At 39.0% G+C, this 19,657-nt stretch overlaps 4 protein-coding genes across 4 annotated transcripts; 2 read left to right on the top strand and 2 right to left on the bottom strand.

Annotated features, from left to right (window-relative positions):
- The first annotated feature begins 1,948 nt into the window (after window positions 1–1,948).
- On the top strand, window positions 1,949–4,637 carry LOC129098250 (uncharacterized). The gene is made up of 3 exons (XM_054607234.1): window positions 1,949–2,269; window positions 3,591–3,822; window positions 3,919–4,637. Exons 1-3 carry the CDS (start codon window positions 1,985–1,987, stop codon window positions 4,635–4,637), a joined length of 1,236 nt encoding a protein of 411 aa, XP_054463209.1. The 5' UTR covers window positions 1,949–1,984.
- A 907-nt stretch (window positions 4,638–5,544) lies between these two features.
- si:dkey-66i24.7 (uncharacterized) lies at window positions 5,545–7,589 on the bottom strand. The gene is made up of 2 exons (XM_054608090.1): window positions 7,402–7,589; window positions 5,545–6,820 (listed from the first exon to the last, which is right to left on the bottom strand). Exons 1-2 carry the CDS (start codon window positions 7,487–7,489, stop codon window positions 6,216–6,218), a joined length of 693 nt encoding a protein of 230 aa, XP_054464065.1. The 5' UTR covers window positions 7,490–7,589; the 3' UTR covers window positions 5,545–6,215.
- Window positions 7,590–7,876: 287 nt separating this feature from the next.
- armc5 (armadillo repeat containing 5) lies at window positions 7,877–15,328 on the top strand. The gene is made up of 8 exons (XM_054608089.1): window positions 7,877–8,123; window positions 9,300–9,807; window positions 9,903–9,933; window positions 10,049–10,159; window positions 10,630–11,527; window positions 11,627–12,429; window positions 12,978–13,110; window positions 13,315–15,328. The coding sequence occupies exons 2-8, from the start codon at window positions 9,415–9,417 to the stop codon at window positions 14,801–14,803; spliced, it is 3,858 nt and encodes a 1,285-aa protein (XP_054464064.1). The 5' UTR covers window positions 7,877–8,123; window positions 9,300–9,414; the 3' UTR covers window positions 14,804–15,328.
- Window positions 15,329–16,247: 919 nt separating this feature from the next.
- Window positions 16,248–17,594, bottom strand: LOC129098827 (cytochrome c oxidase subunit 6A, mitochondrial). The gene is made up of 4 exons (XM_054607939.1): window positions 17,449–17,594; window positions 17,006–17,081; window positions 16,581–16,723; window positions 16,248–16,492 (listed from the first exon to the last, which is right to left on the bottom strand). The coding sequence occupies exons 2-4, from the start codon at window positions 17,079–17,081 to the stop codon at window positions 16,403–16,405; spliced, it is 309 nt and encodes a 102-aa protein (XP_054463914.1). The 5' UTR covers window positions 17,449–17,594; the 3' UTR covers window positions 16,248–16,402.
- Window positions 17,595–19,657: the final 2,063 nt, after the last annotated feature.

Below are 19,657 nucleotides of genomic sequence, written 5' to 3'. Positions count from 1 at the left end.
GCATGTTTTATCCAACCCATATTCCAAAAAAACAGAACAGAAAACAGAAAAGCATCAAATCATTACTTTTATGTTTGGTATTTTTGCAGGATAAATGACAACTTTTGATGAGATTTTAGCTCTAAAAGTCAATATTTATAAAAAGGAAAATGTATGCTGAACATACAGTACCAGTCAAAAGTTTGGACACACCTTCTGATTCAACTACTTTGAAGAATCTAAAATATAAAACATATTCTGGTTTGTTGAGCATTTGTTTGTTTACCACATAATTCCATATGTGTTCCTTCATAGTTTGGATGTCTTCAATATTAATCTACAATGTAGAATTTTTTTAACTGGTACTGTACATTTGTTTTTTCTAGATTAATTAATCGACCGGTCAATAAAATGTTGATAAATGCACATCACAATATCACGTTGCATGTTTGGTCCAACCCATATTCCAAAAACCAGAACAGAAAACAGAAAAGCATCAAATCACTGTACATTTTTATTTTTATTTTTATTTCATTTTTATTGTATAATATGTTTTATTTATTTTCTGTTTCTATGTAGTTGAGCTGCTGCAACACCCGAATTTCCCCCATGGGGATCAATAAAGGAATATAATAATAATAATAATAATAATAATAATAATAATCATTACTTTTATGTTTGGTATTTTTGCAGGATAAATTACAACATTTGATGAGATTTTAGCTGTAAAAGTCAATATTTATAAAAAGGAAAATGTATGCTGAACATAATGTCAAATTAAACTTCCAATAAGCACCACACCAGAACAGAAAAGCATCAAATCACTGTAAAATTTATTTTATTTTAATTGTATAATATGTTTTATTTATTTTCTGTTTCTATGTAGTTGAGCTGCTGCAACATTTGAATTTCCCCCATGGGGATCAATAAAGGAATAAATAATAATAATAATAATAATAATAATAATAATCATTACTTTTATGTTTGGTATTTTTGCAGGATAAATGATGAGTTTAGCTAAAAGTCAATATTTATAAAAAGGAAAATGTATGCTGAACATGCCAAATTAAACTTCCAATAAGCACCACACCAGAACAGAAAAGCATCAAATCACTGTAAAATTTATTTTATTTTATTTTATTTTATTTTAATTGTATAATATGTTTTATTTATTTTCTGTTTCTATGTAGTTGAGCTGCTGCAACACTAATTTCCCCCAAATCAATAAAGGAATATAATAATAATAATAATAATAATAACCCCCATGGGGATCAATAAAGGAATAAAATAATAATAATAATAATAATAATAATAATATAATAATAATAATAACAATATAATATAATAATAATTATTATTATAATATTATAATAATCATTACTTTTATGTTTGGTATTTTTGCAGGATAAATGACAACATTTGATGAGATTTTTGCTGTAAAAGTCAATATTTATAAAAAGGAAAATGTATGCTGAACATAATGTCAAATTAAACTTCCAATAAGCACCACACCAGAACAGAAAACAGAAAAGCATCAAATCACTGTAAAATTTATTTTATTTTATTTTAATTGTATAATATGTTTTATTTATTTTCTGTTTCTATGTAGTTGAGCTGCTGCAACACCCGAATTTCCCCCATGGGGATCAATAAAGGAATAAAATAATAATAATAATAATAATTATAATAATAATAATAATAATTATATATAATAATTATAATAATAATAATAATAATTAATAATTATAATAATAATAATAATAATATTAATTAATTATTATTATTATTATTATTATTATAATAATCATTACTTTTATGTTTGGTATTTTTGCAGGATAAATGACTAAAAGTCAATATTTATAAAAAGGAAAATGTATGCTGAACATAATGCCAAATTAAACTTCCAATAAGCACAACTTTGCAAAACAATCACGCAAGTTGCTCCTTTTGTTTCCTAAAAAGTTTCGAACTTTCCGACAGCCCGTGAAGGCAGCGTGAGTTCCAGATGGCCGTCCGGGAGAGCGTTCTGTCGGCGGGCAGGGCCGTGCTGGAGCTGGTGGAGCGGGAGTGGCAGCCTCTGTCCCCGGGAGAGCTGGAGCAGCGGCTGGACCAGTCTGTGGAGGAAATCCTGGAGGCTGAACTGATGGCGAGACTTCAAACTCAGCCTCCCGCAGCTGTATGCGTTCAGCTGCTGCAGAGTCAAGACACCGCGGAGCCGCAAGTCCTGCAGACCACGACATGCACCGGTCCCCCGGAGGAAGAGTGTCCAAAATCCCAGGCGGCCGTGAAGGTATCATGATACCAGCTGATACTGTTATTAAAAGTTTGCAGATTAACATAATTGTACTTGTGAAGTGTAACAGCCAATAAAGCCTGTGTAATACAGTATAGTTAAGGATAAGGAACACAAATAATCTTATTTTATGATGATTGAGATTCTATTCAGGCTTTTAAAACTATTAGATGCCAAAAGAACATGTGACAAATTGCCAGAAAATAAGTAAATAAAGGGGCAATGAATTAAGTTAATGATTTTCCTCATCATTCAGTTTTCTAACTCAAATGTATTTTGAAAGTAATGACCGGAGGTGAGTGTATATTATTATCTTAAGCTTGATGCTTTCAATTTCCAGGTTTATTACAGTAACAGCTCATGATACCAGCTGTTACTGTTATTAAAAGTTTGCAGATTAACATAATTGTACTTGTGAAGTGTTTTTATTTGTACTGGTTGATTTATCTAAATAGTAAATGTATTAAAAATGAAGAATAACACCCATTTAAAAAACACAAAAACAGGCAAATTGCTCCCAAAATTAGAGCTACACTAAGACACCTACAGTAAAGGTAGATATACACCTTATATTTCCCAATGCTTTTAGCTGCCCCTTGCTCTGATTAAATAATAATGACATGAAAGTGTCAATTACAGTACCAGAAAAAAAGTTTGGACACACCTTCTCATTCAACTACTTTGAAGAATCTAAAATATAAAACATATTCTGGTTTGTTGAGCATTTGTTTGTTTACCACATAATTCCATATGTGTTCCTTCATAGTTTGGATGTCTTCAATATTAATCTACAATGTAGAATTAAATTAAATTAAATTTAGAAAAACCATTGAATGAGAAGGTGTGTCCAAACTGTACCTACTTTTTTCTTCCATCAAATGGAAAATTATATATATATATATTTTTTGCAGCTTACAGTTGCTGCCAAAGGACCCGTTTCTAAAGAAAAATATATGTAATTCTTTTCAATAAATGAAGTTTCTCAATGCCAAATCTTCAAAAATAATAATGAGGATTTACTTCAATAAATAAATTATGTATCTATAATTATATTAATACATACTGGATACTTGATGTCCAGGGTGTGGCAGTAAAACATTTTAGAAAAAAAATAAAATAAAGAAAAACATTGAATGATATGGTGTGTCCAAACTTTTGACTGGTACTGTTTATTTAAAGGTAAATATTAGAGCTCCTTCATTCACTCTTAGTTGTAGCCATGATGAATGGTTTCTAGTCACATTTATTGATCAATTCCCCCACGAAATACCTGTTGAATCTACTGACTCACTTGTATTTTCTCTCTCTCTCCCATCAGTACATCACAGACCTGCTTCAGAACTCTGAATCCAGGGCTCGGTTGGCCGGACGGGCTCGTCTGTCTCTGTCCCACACCGTCCTGCTGTCCCTCACTCTGCTGTCTGAGCGCGTCAGCTACCGCTCAGTGTCCCGACGCTTCCACCTGGAGAAAGGAAACATCCACAGGATCTTCTTTTCCTTCTGCGAGCGCATCAACATGCTGGAGGAGAAGCAGATCAGGTGGCCAGTCGGTGGGTTGATAATCTGTGTAGTTTGTGGGATAAGATCAGAACAGTGTTATTCAATGATTTGAGTTATGATTGGGGCATTTCCTCTCTGTTCGCCAGGCCGGGAGGCTGAGGAAGCCCTCTTCCCACTTTGCAGTCCAGAGAAGGAGCAGGAGGAGCAGCAAGGTGTATCTCATGTCCTGGGAGTGTTGGGACACACCCGCATCCCGATCCGCCTGCCGATAGGGAAACATGATGTGGAGAGCACAGTGCCTGAGGTGAAGAGGATGAAGAGGGAGGCCCATCCAGACTCCTGGCTAAACCTGCAGCTGGCATGCGACCGTGAAGGCCGGTTCCTTCACTGCAGCATCAGTAAAGGATCAGACGTGGACAGAGGCGGCGCTCTGAGGGACAAACTCAAACTACATCCTGAACTGATGCCCTCTGGCTCCTGCCTCGTGGCCAGAGCCGGCTACCCGCTCACTGCTCACATTTTGACTCCATACTCAGGGAGTCACGGACCAAGAGAGGAGCTCTTCAACAAGATGCTGGAGGAGCATTTTCACATCCTGGATCAGGCTGTGGCCAACCTGAAAGCCAGATTTAAAAGGCTCAGGTATCTGGATATCGGAAACTACGAGCGAGCGAGAGCTGTGGTGCTGACCGCCTGTGTGTTGCACAATGTGTTTCTGGACATGGGACAAGGGGTTCAAGGAGACGTTGAGAAAGAGGAAGCCATAACCCGAGAGGGGGAGGGGGAGGTAGATGACGAGGGTTTACACAGACGTGACGCCATCTCAGCTTTACTGTTTAAAAACTTTGATTCTGGAAGCGTGTGATGTGATGATGTTTGGTTGGAAACAACTGTTAAATATAAAGGTTTTTCTCAACAGAATCTCTACTTTCTTGGTCTCTCATAACGACAATAACGGATAAGTTTTCCACAGTAAATCTGGGTACTGCATAGTTATGACTGTAGTTAACCATAATAGAGATAACAAATGATGATATTGGAGTAAGAGTTTACATTTTTCCAGAACTTTTTCACCAATTTGTTACATTTTACAAAAATACAATAAAAATGTAATCACACAAAATAAACCGTAGGACTGTAGATGTCTGTAAATGCCACTGTGTACTTCCACTTTATCGGAGTTGAAGTACATGTAACAGCCAATAAAGCCTGTGTAATACAGTATAGTTAAGGGTAAGGAACACAAATAATCTTAATTTATGATTATTGAGATTCTATTCAGGCTTTTAAAACTATTAGATGCCAAAAGAACATGTGACAAATTGCCAGAAAATAAGTAAATGAAGGGGCAATGAATTAAGTTAATGATTTTCCTCATCATTCAGTTTTCTAACTCAAATGTATTTTGAAAGTAATGACCGGAGGTGAGTGTATATTATTATCTTAAGCTTGATGCTTTCAATTTCCAGGTTTAATAAATCTCCAGACAAAACTTTAAATCTTTCTGTTAAAAATGATCAGCAGTATTAATTTTAGTGTTATCTGTAATAATCACATTAAAAACGAGGTGTACAGGAATATGAATAAATATTATACTGATATTTAAACTGTTACCAGTGGAAAAAAGTAATTTGTAAAAGTTGCAGTTCTCCACTGTGACCACTGGAGGGCAGTGAACTCTCATCATCCCTGGCATCAAGACAAAGTTTCAAAATAAAACAGTCAAGAGGAATACTTTCTGTACAAAACTGCTATGGTAGTATTTATTGCATACTGAAAAAGTGTATATTATTAATACATTAATGGAAGTGTGTCAAGGATTACTGTTACTGATACCTCTTGGGAATAATTAAAAATATAAATATCTGCATTGTTTTTTACATGAAAATGGGTGTTTTAGTGTAACTGTAACAATAATCATAATCATGTTGTGATCATTTCCGTTACAGTTTGTTGACTTCTGAGGCCTGCATAAAAAAATAACATGTTCTGCTCTTGCATAGGTTGTTGATATTTGATATAAAGAACTGGTGCAGCAATGGTAGGCTACCTGGTTTTAATCTTATTTGTTAGTAAAAAAAATGTTTTTGTTCATCCAACCAAAATCCACTCTTCTATTGCGGTATAAAAATAAAACATCATTACATTACATCCATTGGAGCCTCAACATAAGAGGACTAGATGATGAGGAATGTAATCTGCTTGCAGTATAAACAAAAGATGCCCAGGGTATGATTTGTGAGTGTGTGTGTGTCATATGTCTCATTTTCTGAAATGCCTAGTTAAGTTCAAGTTTTAGACTGGCCAAAATAATCTTAAAGCTGTAACAGTTCAAATGTGCCAACATGACCCATCCTAAAAACATTATAACAAACACTCTAACAGTTTTCATCATGCACTATGATAAAAGTTTTTGGTAATAGAAAACAGTGTCTCTTCAGGCCTAATGTCCATCCTTTGACATCTGCGTGCTGTTCTTCTGCGCCAGGCTGGAGATGGCCTGGGCCAGGTTGTTAATAGCCTCGATCTTCCTCTCTTCCAGAGCTTTCTGCTGGGCCCACATGTTCATCTTCCTCTCCTGCAGCTCCATGTACAGCTGTAGGACGTCCTGCGGAGGCCTGGCGGTGCAGGACGCAGCTGTCACAGGAGGCGTTGGGAGGATAGGGGTGAACCTCTTGCTGGCTATGGCCTTGCCCACTCTCGTCCCGCTGAGCTTGGCCGTCCGCTGGGCTTCGACCTCCTCCCTGCTCTTCCCCAGGATCTCGTGCATGGCCTTGAAGAACTCCCAGTGGACGCTGGTGGCCCCCAGCCTCTTGGCCCTCTCGGAGTTCTTCCTGTATGTGGCCAACATGTTCCTCCACTTGAGGTCACACTCGTACGCCTTCACGGTGACATCGGTGACCTCTGACTCTCTCAGTTTGGCGTTCACTTTCTCCGCCACCATCTCCCAGAGTTTCTTTTTCTTGCATACTGGCTGATCAAACGCCTGGTCCATTTCTAGTCTGGTGTTGACGAGGTGCCATGTAGCCTGCAGGGTCCATATGAACTCTAGAGAGGGAAACAAGATAAGATAAGATAAGATAAGATAAGATAAGATAAGATAAGATAAGATAAGATAATCCTTTATTAGTCCCGCAGCGGGGAAATTTGCAGGCTTACAGCAGCGTAGAGTAAAGTGCACACAAGAGACATAGTAGAAGAAGACAAGATAAAAAATAAAAAATGAAAATAAAAAAAAAAAAGTATTATAAATAAGCAATAAAAAAAAAAAAACAGTAGAAAAACAACAATAACTGAAATATTATATTTACAGACAGAAAAAAAACTATTTTAACTATTTAACTATTATTGCACAGGTTTTTATTGTCATGTTATTATTGTCATAAGGTGCATCATGTCATTTTTTTATTAAATTATATAACCTTGCATTGAACATATTTTTTTTTTTTTTAAGTTTCAATTTTTTTTCTGATTAAATCATCTTTATGAGTTAATAATAAAATCATATATTATATTATGGGAGTCACTTGTCATCCTGCAGTAGGCAGAGACCGCGCACTCATCGGGCCCTCCGCGCTTTATAAGGTGACTGGATGAAACCAGTTTCACTCAGGGTGCAGCCTACTGACCTGCTTTAGTTTTATCCACAGTGGGCACAACCGTCTCCTTTTCCTCCACCTCAGTACTTTGTATCACAATTGTCTCGATTACCTCCATAACCTTAAAACATTACAAAGTTTTTAATAAGCTGTGTGTATCTATCGTGGCATTTAACAACATATCAGGGGCACCATTGCCTTTTCTCGCGGTGACTATAACAACGTCACTTGGCAGCTTGGGACATGTAGTTCATTCTAGCCGGCTTTTGCATGCTCTGGTCTACCAGATAAACTACAATCCCTAAACGATGCGAATTGTTCATTTTCAAGCCACTATTTATCACCGCCAAGGGGAATGTAGTTTTTTAAAGGAAGAAAATGCAACACGGGAGGTGAAGGAGAGCGGGATAAAAAACTACAAATCCCTACGTTTATCTCAATGGCCCACCTCTTCACTCCCTGCTCCCTCCCTCCGCCGCCCCTGTTTTGTTGTTTGGCTAAAGATGGCGCTAGCGGCTAACACAGACGATTGCATTTTGTTCCACAAAAACCATTAGGCCAGTGGTAACAAAACACCGACCAGTTAGAGCTTTAATCCGCCAGTAGATGTGTACAAATATGTTTCATTGAGATAATACATTTCTATCACGCAGAATGACGCTTGTTCGGCCTTCCTACGACGTAGGCCTGTTTTTTAGGGAGTGGACCGAAGCTGTTGGAACTCCATCTCCCATCAGCGACCGCGGCGTCAGGTGGTACAACTTTTCCTTTTTTTCATGGTATCTGTAGTTTTCTGAAGCAGAATGTTATTTTTGTGCAGAAAACTTAAAAAATAATAATATATGAATGAACTCATGAAGTTTAATATAATATATAATAACCAGTGTTATTATATATTATTATATATTATTAATCAAATGTTATTTTTGTGCAGAAAACTTAAAAAAATATATATTTGAAGTATAATATAATATAATATATATATATATATATATATATATATATATATATATATATATATATATATATATATATAATTTAGAGTAAAAGGACATATTATTTAAAATTTATTTAAAATACTTGTTTGTATTTGGATTATTTTATTTTATCTTATCTTCTTACATTAATATTTCAGTTATTGTTTTTACTGTTTTTTTTTATTATTTATAATTTTTTTTTATTTCATTTTATTTTTATCTTGTTTTTCTTTTATATGTCTCTTGTTTTGCACTATCTAACATATATCTGTATTTTCTGATTTCAGTTAAATAATAATAATATATGAATGAACTCATGATTTAATATAATATATAATAACTGTTTTTATTATTAACCAAATGTTATCTTTGTGCAGAAAACTTAAAAAATATATATTTGAAGTATAATATATAAATTAACTTTATAAAAGAAGTATAATATAATATAATATCTTCTATATATATATATTGTGGATTTTACAATTAACCAAATTAGAGTAAAAGGACATATTATTTAATTTTTAAATTTATTTAAAATACTTGTTTGTATTTGGATTATTTTATTTTATCTTATCTTCTATACATATAATATTTCAGTTATTTTTACTGTTTTTTATTGCTTATTTATAATACTTGTTTTTTTTATTTCATTTTATTTTTGTCTTGTTTTTCTTTTACTATGTCTCTTGTTTTGCACTATAAATGCTGCTGTAATCCTGTAAATTTCCCCAAATTATGCGGGACTAATAAAGGATTATTTTATTTTATTTTATCTTATTTTATAGTGTGCAATACAATAGTTACATTATTCTTTAAAATGTATTTTAAATACTTGTTTGTTTTTTCAACTACGTTTCTTGTTTGCACTATCTATCTGCTGCTGTAATCCTGACTAATAAAGGATTATCTTATTTTATCTAATCTTATATTACATGTTTTTTAATTCCCCAGTATTTCACTGGAAGCGTGCAGCAATGCTCCACAGAGTGTTTAATATCTGTCTCAACTGAGAGGACCAACAATAAGACAATTGAACCCAGAGCCTGCCAGGAAGAGAAGAGGCACCATGGCTGCTTCACCTGTGCAAGGTGAAGGGAAACAACTCCGAGCCCACTCCAGAGAAGGTCACCCATCATCTCCAGAGTCTTCTTTGACCTGGTGCTTGGCTCACCTCTCCAAACCCGGATCAGGAGCTGAACATCAGGGGCATGCAAAGACTGACTCAGGCGGTGGCAGAGAGGGGGACAAGAGGTCAAGAGCCTCCCAGTGGCGGGCCCTGGTCGCTATCCGGACCCAGCATATCAAAGGTGACAAGGCGGGCATCGCCAGATTCAGAACTCAAGGTGGTCTCCGGCCCCTGTTGGACCTGCTCAAAAACCCAGAGTGCTCGAGGAAAACCCTGGACCTGGCTCTGAGCATCCTAGCAAACTGCTGCACTGAGCTGCAGACACGCATAGAGGTGAGATAAAAGGAATAATAGAGAAGATATTGAAAGTTATATTTATTAAAACAACTCATTTAAACTGCTCACATTTGTATTGTCTTCCTCTACAGGTCCGTAAACGTGATGGGATAAATATTGTAGGTAAGTAACAAGGAATTTAATCTTATAATAATTACTTTCTTTTACTTTTGCAATAATCTTTGGCATTTTCACAATTATTTGCATTTAATCTCCAAACAATTCTTCACTTTCTCAGTTGAGATCCTGAAGGAAAATATGGCCCTGGAGACGGTCCAGAACCGAGCAGCCCGGGCCTTGGGAAACTTGGCCATGGATCCAGAGAGCTCTGCACTCATCCACTCTGCTGGTAAGTCTTAATTGCAAACAGAATTCAAATTCAGAATGTATTACTTATTTAAGATGCAGCTTGAAAGCTACTGGAGGGTAAAATTCAAAAAATAATTAGCAGCAGCAGAATCGTTGTTATTGTAATAATGTTAATTCACGTGTGGACTGATGGACGGGTTATCAATATTTGTGGTACGATAGTGACACTTTCACACTCAAAGAGCATGCAGATAACCATGCATCTTACATGTTCATATTATTATGATTTAAAAGTGTAATTTTGATTAACAAATAATCGTTTGAGTCATTTTTCAAGCAAAAATGCTAAATATTTGATGTTTCTAGCTGCTCAAATGTGAGACTGTTCTGCTTTTTCTTGTCTTACATTATAATGAACTAATTATGTTTTGGGGTTTTGGACTGTTAAACAAAACATGTATGCCGTCTCCCTGGGCTTAAAAACCATCCTCTATTTTTTACTTCTCCCAGGTGGTGTTCCTCTTCTCCTCCTGTGTGTGTCTCTTTCTTCCGGCCCGTCCTCTCCGACTGCTGCTCCGCCCAAAGAGCCCTGTCCGAAGCTGGAGTGCGCTCAGTCGGCCGCTCGGGCTCTGCTCTACCTCTCAGATACGCACTCTAACCGCCTGTCGCTGCTCACCCAGGGGACCTTAACGGCTCTTGCCCCTCTCATCGCTCCAGAATACCCCCAGGGTCTGAGGCGGGTGGCGCTCAGGACCCTCCATGAGCTGACCCGGGGCTGTGGCGTTGAATGTGCCCGAGAGGTGTCCCGCTCTGGAGTGCTCGCTCAGCTCGGTGTCATGGCGTCGGGGCAGTGCGGTAAACCGTTTGAGGAGCTGGCACTGAAAACCCTGGCCAACATGTGCTCCCAGGGCTGCCTGCGCCCTCTCGTGGGGTCACTGGGGGTCATTCAGAAGTTCACTGAGGAGGTCAAGAGGGACCCACTGAAGTCTGGAGTCTTCCTGAAGGCGCTGTGCTTGTGCTGCAAGGAGGCGGTCAACCGTGCCAAGGTGAAGGAGAGCAGTGGGCTGGAGGTGCTGATCGGCTTTCTGGCTGCCCATCAGAGTCATCCCGTTTCCCGACTTGCCATCCTGGCTTGTGTAGACTTTGTTTTTGATGAATCTGCCATGGAGCAGCTGCAAGAGTTAGGGCTGGTCCCTCTGCTCGTTGCCCGTCTGGTTGAGCTCGCCAGAGGAGAGGAACAATCTGCAGAGAAGATGGATGTGAGCCTCTCCTCTAGCCTGTCTCCCAACGAGCTCCTGCCCTCATCATGTTACGAGTCCTTCGACTTTCCTCCTCCTCCTGAGGGCTGCAAGAAGGAGGAAGCTGGAAAGGAGCAGGGTCTTTGTTCATCGAGCTTTTTAAGTCTCAGGTATGGAAAATTAAAAAGCACAGGTTTATCTACTTTCCCTGTGAATTTTATTCCACTAGTTTCTATTGTTTATCTACATGCTGGTTGCTCTCTCTTCAGGTCCTGGTTGGTGTCTGAGGGACTGATCTCTTCAGAGGGGGACCTGCTGGATTCCTCTGGTGTTGAAGGAGAATGGGGGAGTCTTCATATCCCACCGTCTTCATCCCCTCAAACCTCCTCTCCAAACCCTGATTCCTTTTCCTCTCTTAAAAACTCTTCTCCTTCCAACCATACTGCCTCTTCTTCTAAAAAAGCTGCTCAGCCTTCCCCCGTGTCCTCTTTGGCCCAGCCCCAACTCTCATCCTCATGTAAAATCCCTGATCCGCCTCCTTCTAGTCCTCCACCTTCCAGTGTGCTCACACCCCAAACCCAGCCCAGTTCTTCCACCATCTCGTCTCCCACTAAAACAACAACACCAGTTTCTCCCTCAAAGTTCTCGTCCCCTCACAGAAGGAGGCAGCGACCTCATTCAGCAGCTTGTTTGACTAAAGTCACTCTTGATACCCCTCCGTCTGTGCCCCGCACGATGGCCTACCACCACCCCTACCACCCTGAACCCTGGACGGCCGAGTCGCCCATCCTGCTGCTGCTGTCGCGCTTCTCCCACGCCACCGACCCGAGCGCTGCTCTGATCAGCTCAGGCGTCATGTCCGGCCTGCTCTACTACCTCACCCAGCACCAGGACCCCAGCAGCAGGTGCTTCCGGATGCTTTGCCGTCTGAGCTGCAACCCAAACTGTTTGCAGGCGCTGGTCCGAACTGGCTCGGTCGCGCTGATTCGTCACTATCTCTGCCAGAGAGGGGGAGGATTTGAGGGAGAGGAGAGGCAAACGGACCGAGTGAAAGCCAAAGTTAAACAACTTGGTGAGATAAAGATCCTTCACCTCCAACACATTAACTTTAGAACAACTATTTGACCCCTAAACTTTGTTTTAAAATAGCTGTGAAATCACAACCTAAAGTTGCTCGTGGCCTTATAAACGTTAAAGATAATTCACATTTTGTTAATGTTGTATTATCAGTAGATTATTGTTTAAATCATTGAACCGAATTATTTTGAGGCGGGATGCAAGTTCCCAACTTTCTGGTCCAGATACCTCAACTTAGGATATCAGCCTTTAGCTACTACAGAGGTGAAACGATCCTCTTCTTTCCCCAATTTAACATTTGTATATTCTACTGTTTGGAATCCTTTTGAATACATTTTATGTAAATAAATAAATACATCAAAAATCTTAAATATTTATTGTGGATAGTAAGATCTGGCAAATGCCCTTAATGATGTCAATATCTGGGCCGGTACAGATCTGGCTAACACTCGAGAACCAGGTTTTCTATAACTAAACAAAAAATCTGATTGTTTTGTTTTGCATACAAGAGCAGTTTACATTGTGCACTGATTTTCTCTGCAGGTTTTGCTCTTCTTAATAATCTGCGGGTCCAGTGTGAGTCTGGATTTGGCTCTGGAGTTGTTGCCCATGTGATGCTGTCAGGCTCTGAGTCCGACAAGATGAACTGTGCGTTGTCTCTGCCATTAATCAGCAGGTGAGTAGAAGATAAATATGAATACGAGCTCAGTAATGATGAGAATCTGTAAATATAATATACACACACATAAAGTATTAAGTAATTAAGTGAATGGGTTTACTACGTGCTCATTTAACGTGTTGTTTTTATTTATACCATTACAAAGGTAATCCAAAATAAGGATTATATATGACCTTTAGAAACTTTATTTTTCTCCAACAGCAACAAGTCCTTGTTGAAGAAACTTCTTCTGGACAGCGGTGGGCTGCTCTTGGCTCTGCAGCCTCTTGGTTGTGATGATGTGGATGAAGACCACCCCACTGAAGGTGGGAAGTTTCTCTCTGATTGGTTTAACTCTTTACATTCAGTCCGGACTTCTCAGCTCCACTCGCTGTTCTCCTCTCTACTGATTGGATGCCTGTCCACCCTGACGGGTGGCATCAAGATGGGGCTCGGCAAAAAGCATCTTAGTCCAGTCACAAAACAGTCAGACGGTGAAATTGACAAAGGTTTACCCCCTCCCTCGAAAAGGCCTCGTCTGGCTGACACCTGTCCCTATGGAGCCTCAATCTTTGACCTCCTGTTGTTGCTAGACGATGGGACTCAGGTCCGAGCCAACAGGGAGGCAGTAGCCGGGGTGGAGGGGACAAACGGGGTCGGCTCTGAATACTTCTTGGCTCTGTTGAGAGGCGGATTTGGAGAAGCTCAGGGTAATGTGGAAGAAGCCATCCGCATCAAAGATGTCAGCACCGGTATGCTGCTGCCGGTGCTGCATTACCTCCATGGATGTCGCCTCACCAAGGACGCAGAAACGACCAGGGGAAGTGATGAAGAAGAGAGCAGAGGACAGTGTCAGATCTTGGACAAATTAATGCTTGAAGGTCTGGGGATCTGCCAAAGAGAGAGAGAGAATCGCTCAACAGAAGACTTTACTTTCCAGAAAACCGCTTTAGGCGAGATGATGATTGGAGCGAGCAGATTTTTGGTGCCTGAGCTGCAGAGAGAGTTGGAGGATCTCTGTGTGTCTCTCCTCCTGTCCTGCTCCACCAAGGCTGCTGGTCGGGTTTCATCAGCTCCCACGGTGGACAAAGCTGAAAAGACTGCATCAAAAATGGACCACGAATGCACTGAGTCTGCCGAAGAGAACCTGGCTAATCGAACATCTGAGTTAGAGTTGAGTGGTTTAGAGGTGCAAACAGAAAATCTACCAGGACAGACAAAGACACCAAACGGTTCCCAGCAGCAGACGGACAGAAATAAAACCTCTGGAACAGTTCAAAAGTCCAGCAGAGGACTTTCGGACTTTAAGACAATCAAAAGTGCCCCTCCAGTTTCCAGATCAGGCTGTGCGTCAGCGGTGGGCAAATCACTTGATGCAAAGGAGTCAAGGTTAAGACCAAAGAACTTTAAAAGGTCATTACAGCGTCTGAAATCAGCAGCTCAGGGCTCCCTTTCTTCCTCAGCAGCAGGTGGAGGAGGTGGGCCCCTGGCTGCTCTCCTCCCACAGGTCTACTGGTTTTCCCAGCGGTACAGCTACTCTGCACTGGGTCGTGCCTGCCTGTCTCTGCTGCTGGGTTGTCAGGACTGTCCTCGGCCCTTTGTGTCCTCCTCCCTTGCTGGGGATTGCCTTCGCAGACTTGCCAGAGACGCCGACTGTATGGAAACTCTGAAACAGGATCTACTAAGTCTGGCCACAGCAGCTCTGAGCTGAACGCGGAGGGAAATCTCAAGTTGAGTTGTTGTGAGAGTCGACTGTGGGGCTTATTATGAGCTTCTACAAGAGTTTCCATTGTATTCGTTTTCATGAAATGTCTGGAAAGTACAAGTGCAGGTTACAACAACTGCATGATTACCTGACAAAACTTCTGTATGATTTTCTGGAGCGCTTACAGAACTGACTGTTGATTTATTTTCATAAACTGGAAGCATAAATTTAAATTTAAATTTAGTTTTGATGTAATCGGATACAAACTGTAGCCCGTCCCAGCATGAAATAATTGTATTATAATTTACTAATGACATTTGCATTGTGATTTTTATTTAATTTAATTTTTTTGGTTTGGAAAAAGTCTTAAGATGGATTTGATAAATATCATTTAGCTGGAAGTACTGGAATTATCAGGGTTGGTCTAGTAACCAGTTGTTTATTTTGTACATAAAGATAATATGGATTAGCAGATATACAATGTATAGATTCCAACTGTCCCATATGAATTTATGCCACTGAATATATTGTTGGAACATCAATTTGCTTTTGGTTTCTTCTGTTGCAGTGTTGGTATGCAGATTGACCACAGTAATCTTATCGCACCGCCTAAAGGAATATATAATTCAATTACACAACGGTCAAGAGGACGAGCCGTGATTTTAGTGATTCCCTGAATTTTCATTTAGTATGAAGGTTAATACAAGTTTAAGAGATTTTCAAGTTTCGCTTCATGACATAAAACAGGTCAGAAAAAACCCATCTCATGAACTTTGACGCTTTAACGTGTCGTAAAATAGACGGTGGCTAAAGGACACTACAGAGGTTGTCTGGGACATTAAATGTCATCAAACCAAACACTAAAACTCCTTCACTCACTAGTCGGCCTTTGTCGCTGTGTTTATACTCAAGCTCTTGCAAACTATGCTAACTAAAACTTTCCAACTTGTAGATCAATGCTCAATGTAATGCTAAGAGGAAAGACTTTTGTAGAAGAGGTAAGCTGCAAATTCAAATTACAAGTTTAAAGCTCAGTGGTGGAAACCTGAAGTCATGTGACTGTGGTGTAGTTTGTTTATAGCGTAACGTAAACTTTCTACTTCTGTCGATTGCATTCACACTTCAAAAATCACCAAAGAGGTGTTTATTTGTGGAGATTATCTTACTGAACAATACATATGAGTATCGTAAACGTTTGTTTGCCACAGGGCTTATGTTCTGCAATAATCCAAAATCTAATGGAAATGTTTAAGAAGCTTTTTGTGGAGGAAACCAGTGTGATGCTAACCTCCAGGTTGGCCTTCAAAAATACGTCATCTCTTCACTTTCTTTAAAATCCAAAATATCAACAGCCTCTCCCTTTAATCCTGTAAAACCCTTACTTTGCCGACCCCTAGTGTTGATATTTAAAAAAGACACAGTGTGGTCAAAACAGAAGAAATGGCACTCATTGTAATGAAGCACAAAGTGGTTTTATTCCTGTTTAGGTGCAGCGCTTGATGGCGGTTCTGCTTGGCCCCTCGGTCAGTTTAATTAAGCCAAGTACACTGCAGACCAGTTTTATACAAGCAGCAAAACAAAGCTGAGAAATGTGGCTGATTCCTCTCAGTGGTGGGATTCCTCGTAGCCATCAGGCAGAGGATTGGCGTGACTGTTGTGGAACAGAGAGTGGTTTCCATCGCCCCAGGGGAATTTCTGGGAGAAGACATACAAACGTAGAAGTCAAAAACGGGAGAAAACAAAACTGATATTGAAATCTCGGTGCAGGCAGTTTGAGTCTCACCTTGGTGCGGATACGCAGATGAGGATATGGCACAAACTCTGGCGGTTCATGGGAGTGTGCCTGCGCCTTCATGTAGGCGTTGGCAATGCAGACAGCGACCCCCGGTAAGGCCAAAACAAAACTCAGAATCTTCCAGGTTCTCGCTGTGGAAAACACAATCAGTGAAAGTGCATGACTGTACCGCACTATAAATAAAACATGGGGCGGGGGGGATGAAGGAAATAACAATTCAGCAGCTGTCTCTCTAGTCTACAGAGTCCATATCAATAATAAAATATGATTCCTGATCATTTGCCAAGTAGAATGAATGTGCAGGATGGCCGCATGCCAGCTCTGCAGACGGTCAGTTAATGATCAACAAAAGACTCTGAATCTGGAGGTGTTGATGCATTTTGCTGTGAGAGGAACAGTAAAGACACACTGACCTCCTCCCTCATGGCTTGAATGTGACGCAGCGGCAATCACCCGTCGAGCAGCCAAGGCAGCTGGAGACACAGACATCTGTGGAGGCAGAGAGGAAAAGATTGAGAAAACGTTGAAGTTTAATCGTATGCACCAGGAAATATGACACAAGTTGATTCTTCTGGGTGAGGCAGCCTTCATAAGCTTAACACTGAGCCAAAACACTCAGGAACAATGTTGAAATATAGACAATAACAAAAAGCAACCTCTACACAGCCATTAAAACATCACACATTTCTCTCATATAAAGTCATTTGTGCAGGATTAAGTACTGCACAAATGAAGTACTTTGAAGTACCCTCTACAAACAAACAACAGCAGGCAGTTCAGGCTGGGCCTACTGGTGTTGTTGTGTATTAAGTCATTAAAAATAACAAACATACAAGAAAATAATGCAAAAACTTACTTTTCTTCAGGCAGGCAGTGCTCAATATGCTTTAATATCCTCTTATTTTTCTAGAAAACCTCCACGGTAGTTATATTTTCTTCTCCTTCCTGCTTGTTTGCCCTTCAGTAAAGTCCTAAACTGAACTCAGTGTGTCAGACTCCTCCCCATTTCAATCTGTACATGCGCCAAGAAACTTAGTTTATATTTGGGCAACTGCAAAGGTTGGCTGATAAGTGGTGAAAGTGATAGGGGAGGAGGAGTGTGCTGCTGCTGCAGACTACATTCAGCTTTACAAAGACTGGAAAAAGAGCAGAGGGCTGTTTAATCCACATTAATGGAGGAATCTAGTCTTTGTTAGCTTTAATCTTTAGTTTCAGTTTCAGAGCAGTCACTGAAAGCACCTGTGGCTCAAGTGCAGAATAGTCTCCAGTCTATTTACATTGTGCAAGTTATTAATCACCTATGATATATATTTATATATAAGTCCTTTTGGTATTAATAACAGATGAACACTGATGTCCTGAAATGAAATATTGAAGCCATTGAAGCCTGTGTAATTACCTCTGAGGAGAGTCCTGTAGGATTTACATATTCTGTGCAAAGAATAGTTAAATAAAAGTTATATTTACTATTGTAAATAGTGTACAGGCTTATGTAACAATGTTTGTTTTCACACATATAATAACTTCAACATTTTCTTTAGGTGTATTTTGTTTTAATAGGAAAAAGTTTATTGTTAGTTGGTTTGTCTTCACAGAAGAATAAAATATGTCATTATAACATTATGAAATATGTAAGTTTACTCAGAAAAATAATGAAGTTGAGCAGAAAATCTAATAATAGTAATAATAATAATACATTTTATTTGTATAGCGCTTTTAAAGGTCCTCAAAAGCACTTTACATGGTTAAGACTATTATTATATTAAAGCCTTTACTCTGCCATTACACAGCCATAACAAATGTGAATTATGTGCACATGTGTAGATCTCGATGTGATTAAAAAACACAAATTAAATCTTGGATAAAAAAATGTATACAAACAAAGTGTTTCAGGTTTTAGTATAGAACAGGAAAAGCTTGTGTATAAGACATGATCGCTTGGCTATAGCTGTTTGGTAGAATTATAACCTTATGTGAAAGAATGACAAGTAGAAGAGACTGTATTTATTGTTTAAAAATAATTTGTTTACCTTAAAATAAACTGTCCACCAGATGGAGTAGTGTTGCTATGAACACACTGTCCTTAAATGCTCCTTTACAGTCAGGTATTTTAGTTGTTGGTGTAATACAGCCTCTGCAGCTGGGCTCCTTACTGCTGGTTGAAACCTACAGCCTTTAAATAAAAAGTTGTGTCATACATTTGGATTTTAGATGATAAAAGTGCACAGAACCTGTAGTGTTACATTTCAAGGAGCAAAGTTAATTTTACAGGTTTAAAAAGGTAATTTAGTGAGATATGAGACATGCAGAGGTAAATCTTACGGGTATCTTTTACTCCACTCTGACAGCTTTAGTTACTTTTGACATAAAAAAAACATGAAATGCAAGTAAAGTACTACAAATCCACCCAGTAGTGTATAAAGTATCTAAAATTGGCTCCAGTTTGAAGAACGACTGAAAAGAGAAATTTTGCAAAATGAGTATTTTTATATATTGTATTTTTTTTTACTTTTACTTGAGTACCTGAGTACTTCTTAAATATCCTTACACAAACGCACTGTCTAAAGTTTGAATGTATTATATTTGCCCCGTCCATTGAGTGTTAATTCTTGATTTTCACGATATTATTAATGTCTTTGTGGGCTCTGTCTGGGCGGCTTCAGGCTGCAGTGCAAACAGCAGCCTGAGCCAGAAGTGATGTCAGCCAGTCATGCAAGCATCCAGTCTGAACGTCTCGCTCTGGTGTTATTGTGGGCAGAAGTTAAACACCATTTCAGCTCGAAGACTCCGAGCAGAGACACGAACTGGCAGGTAAACACACGGAGGTTTGCAGGTGTGCAGCTGGACTCCAGCCAGTCTTCCAACCTGCACACATTTATTTACATCAATAGTCTTTAAAAGTTGTAACTTAACGTGTAATTAATAAGCAAGTATTAGAATTTGAATGACAATAAGATGGTAAATGTTTTGAAATTAAATGAAATGATTTAGTTTTTAAACAGACACAGTTTCCCAATGTCTTTTATACCTTAACTCTCATGTTAACAGAGCTGATGGCTTCCTCC

The sequence above is a fragment of the Anoplopoma fimbria genome, chromosome 11, assembly GCF_027596085.1.
Source record: "Anoplopoma fimbria isolate UVic2021 breed Golden Eagle Sablefish chromosome 11, Afim_UVic_2022, whole genome shotgun sequence".
Taxonomy (NCBI): domain Eukaryota; kingdom Metazoa; phylum Chordata; class Actinopteri; order Perciformes; family Anoplopomatidae; genus Anoplopoma; species Anoplopoma fimbria.
This window is presented reverse-complemented; position numbering and strand designations above follow the sequence as displayed.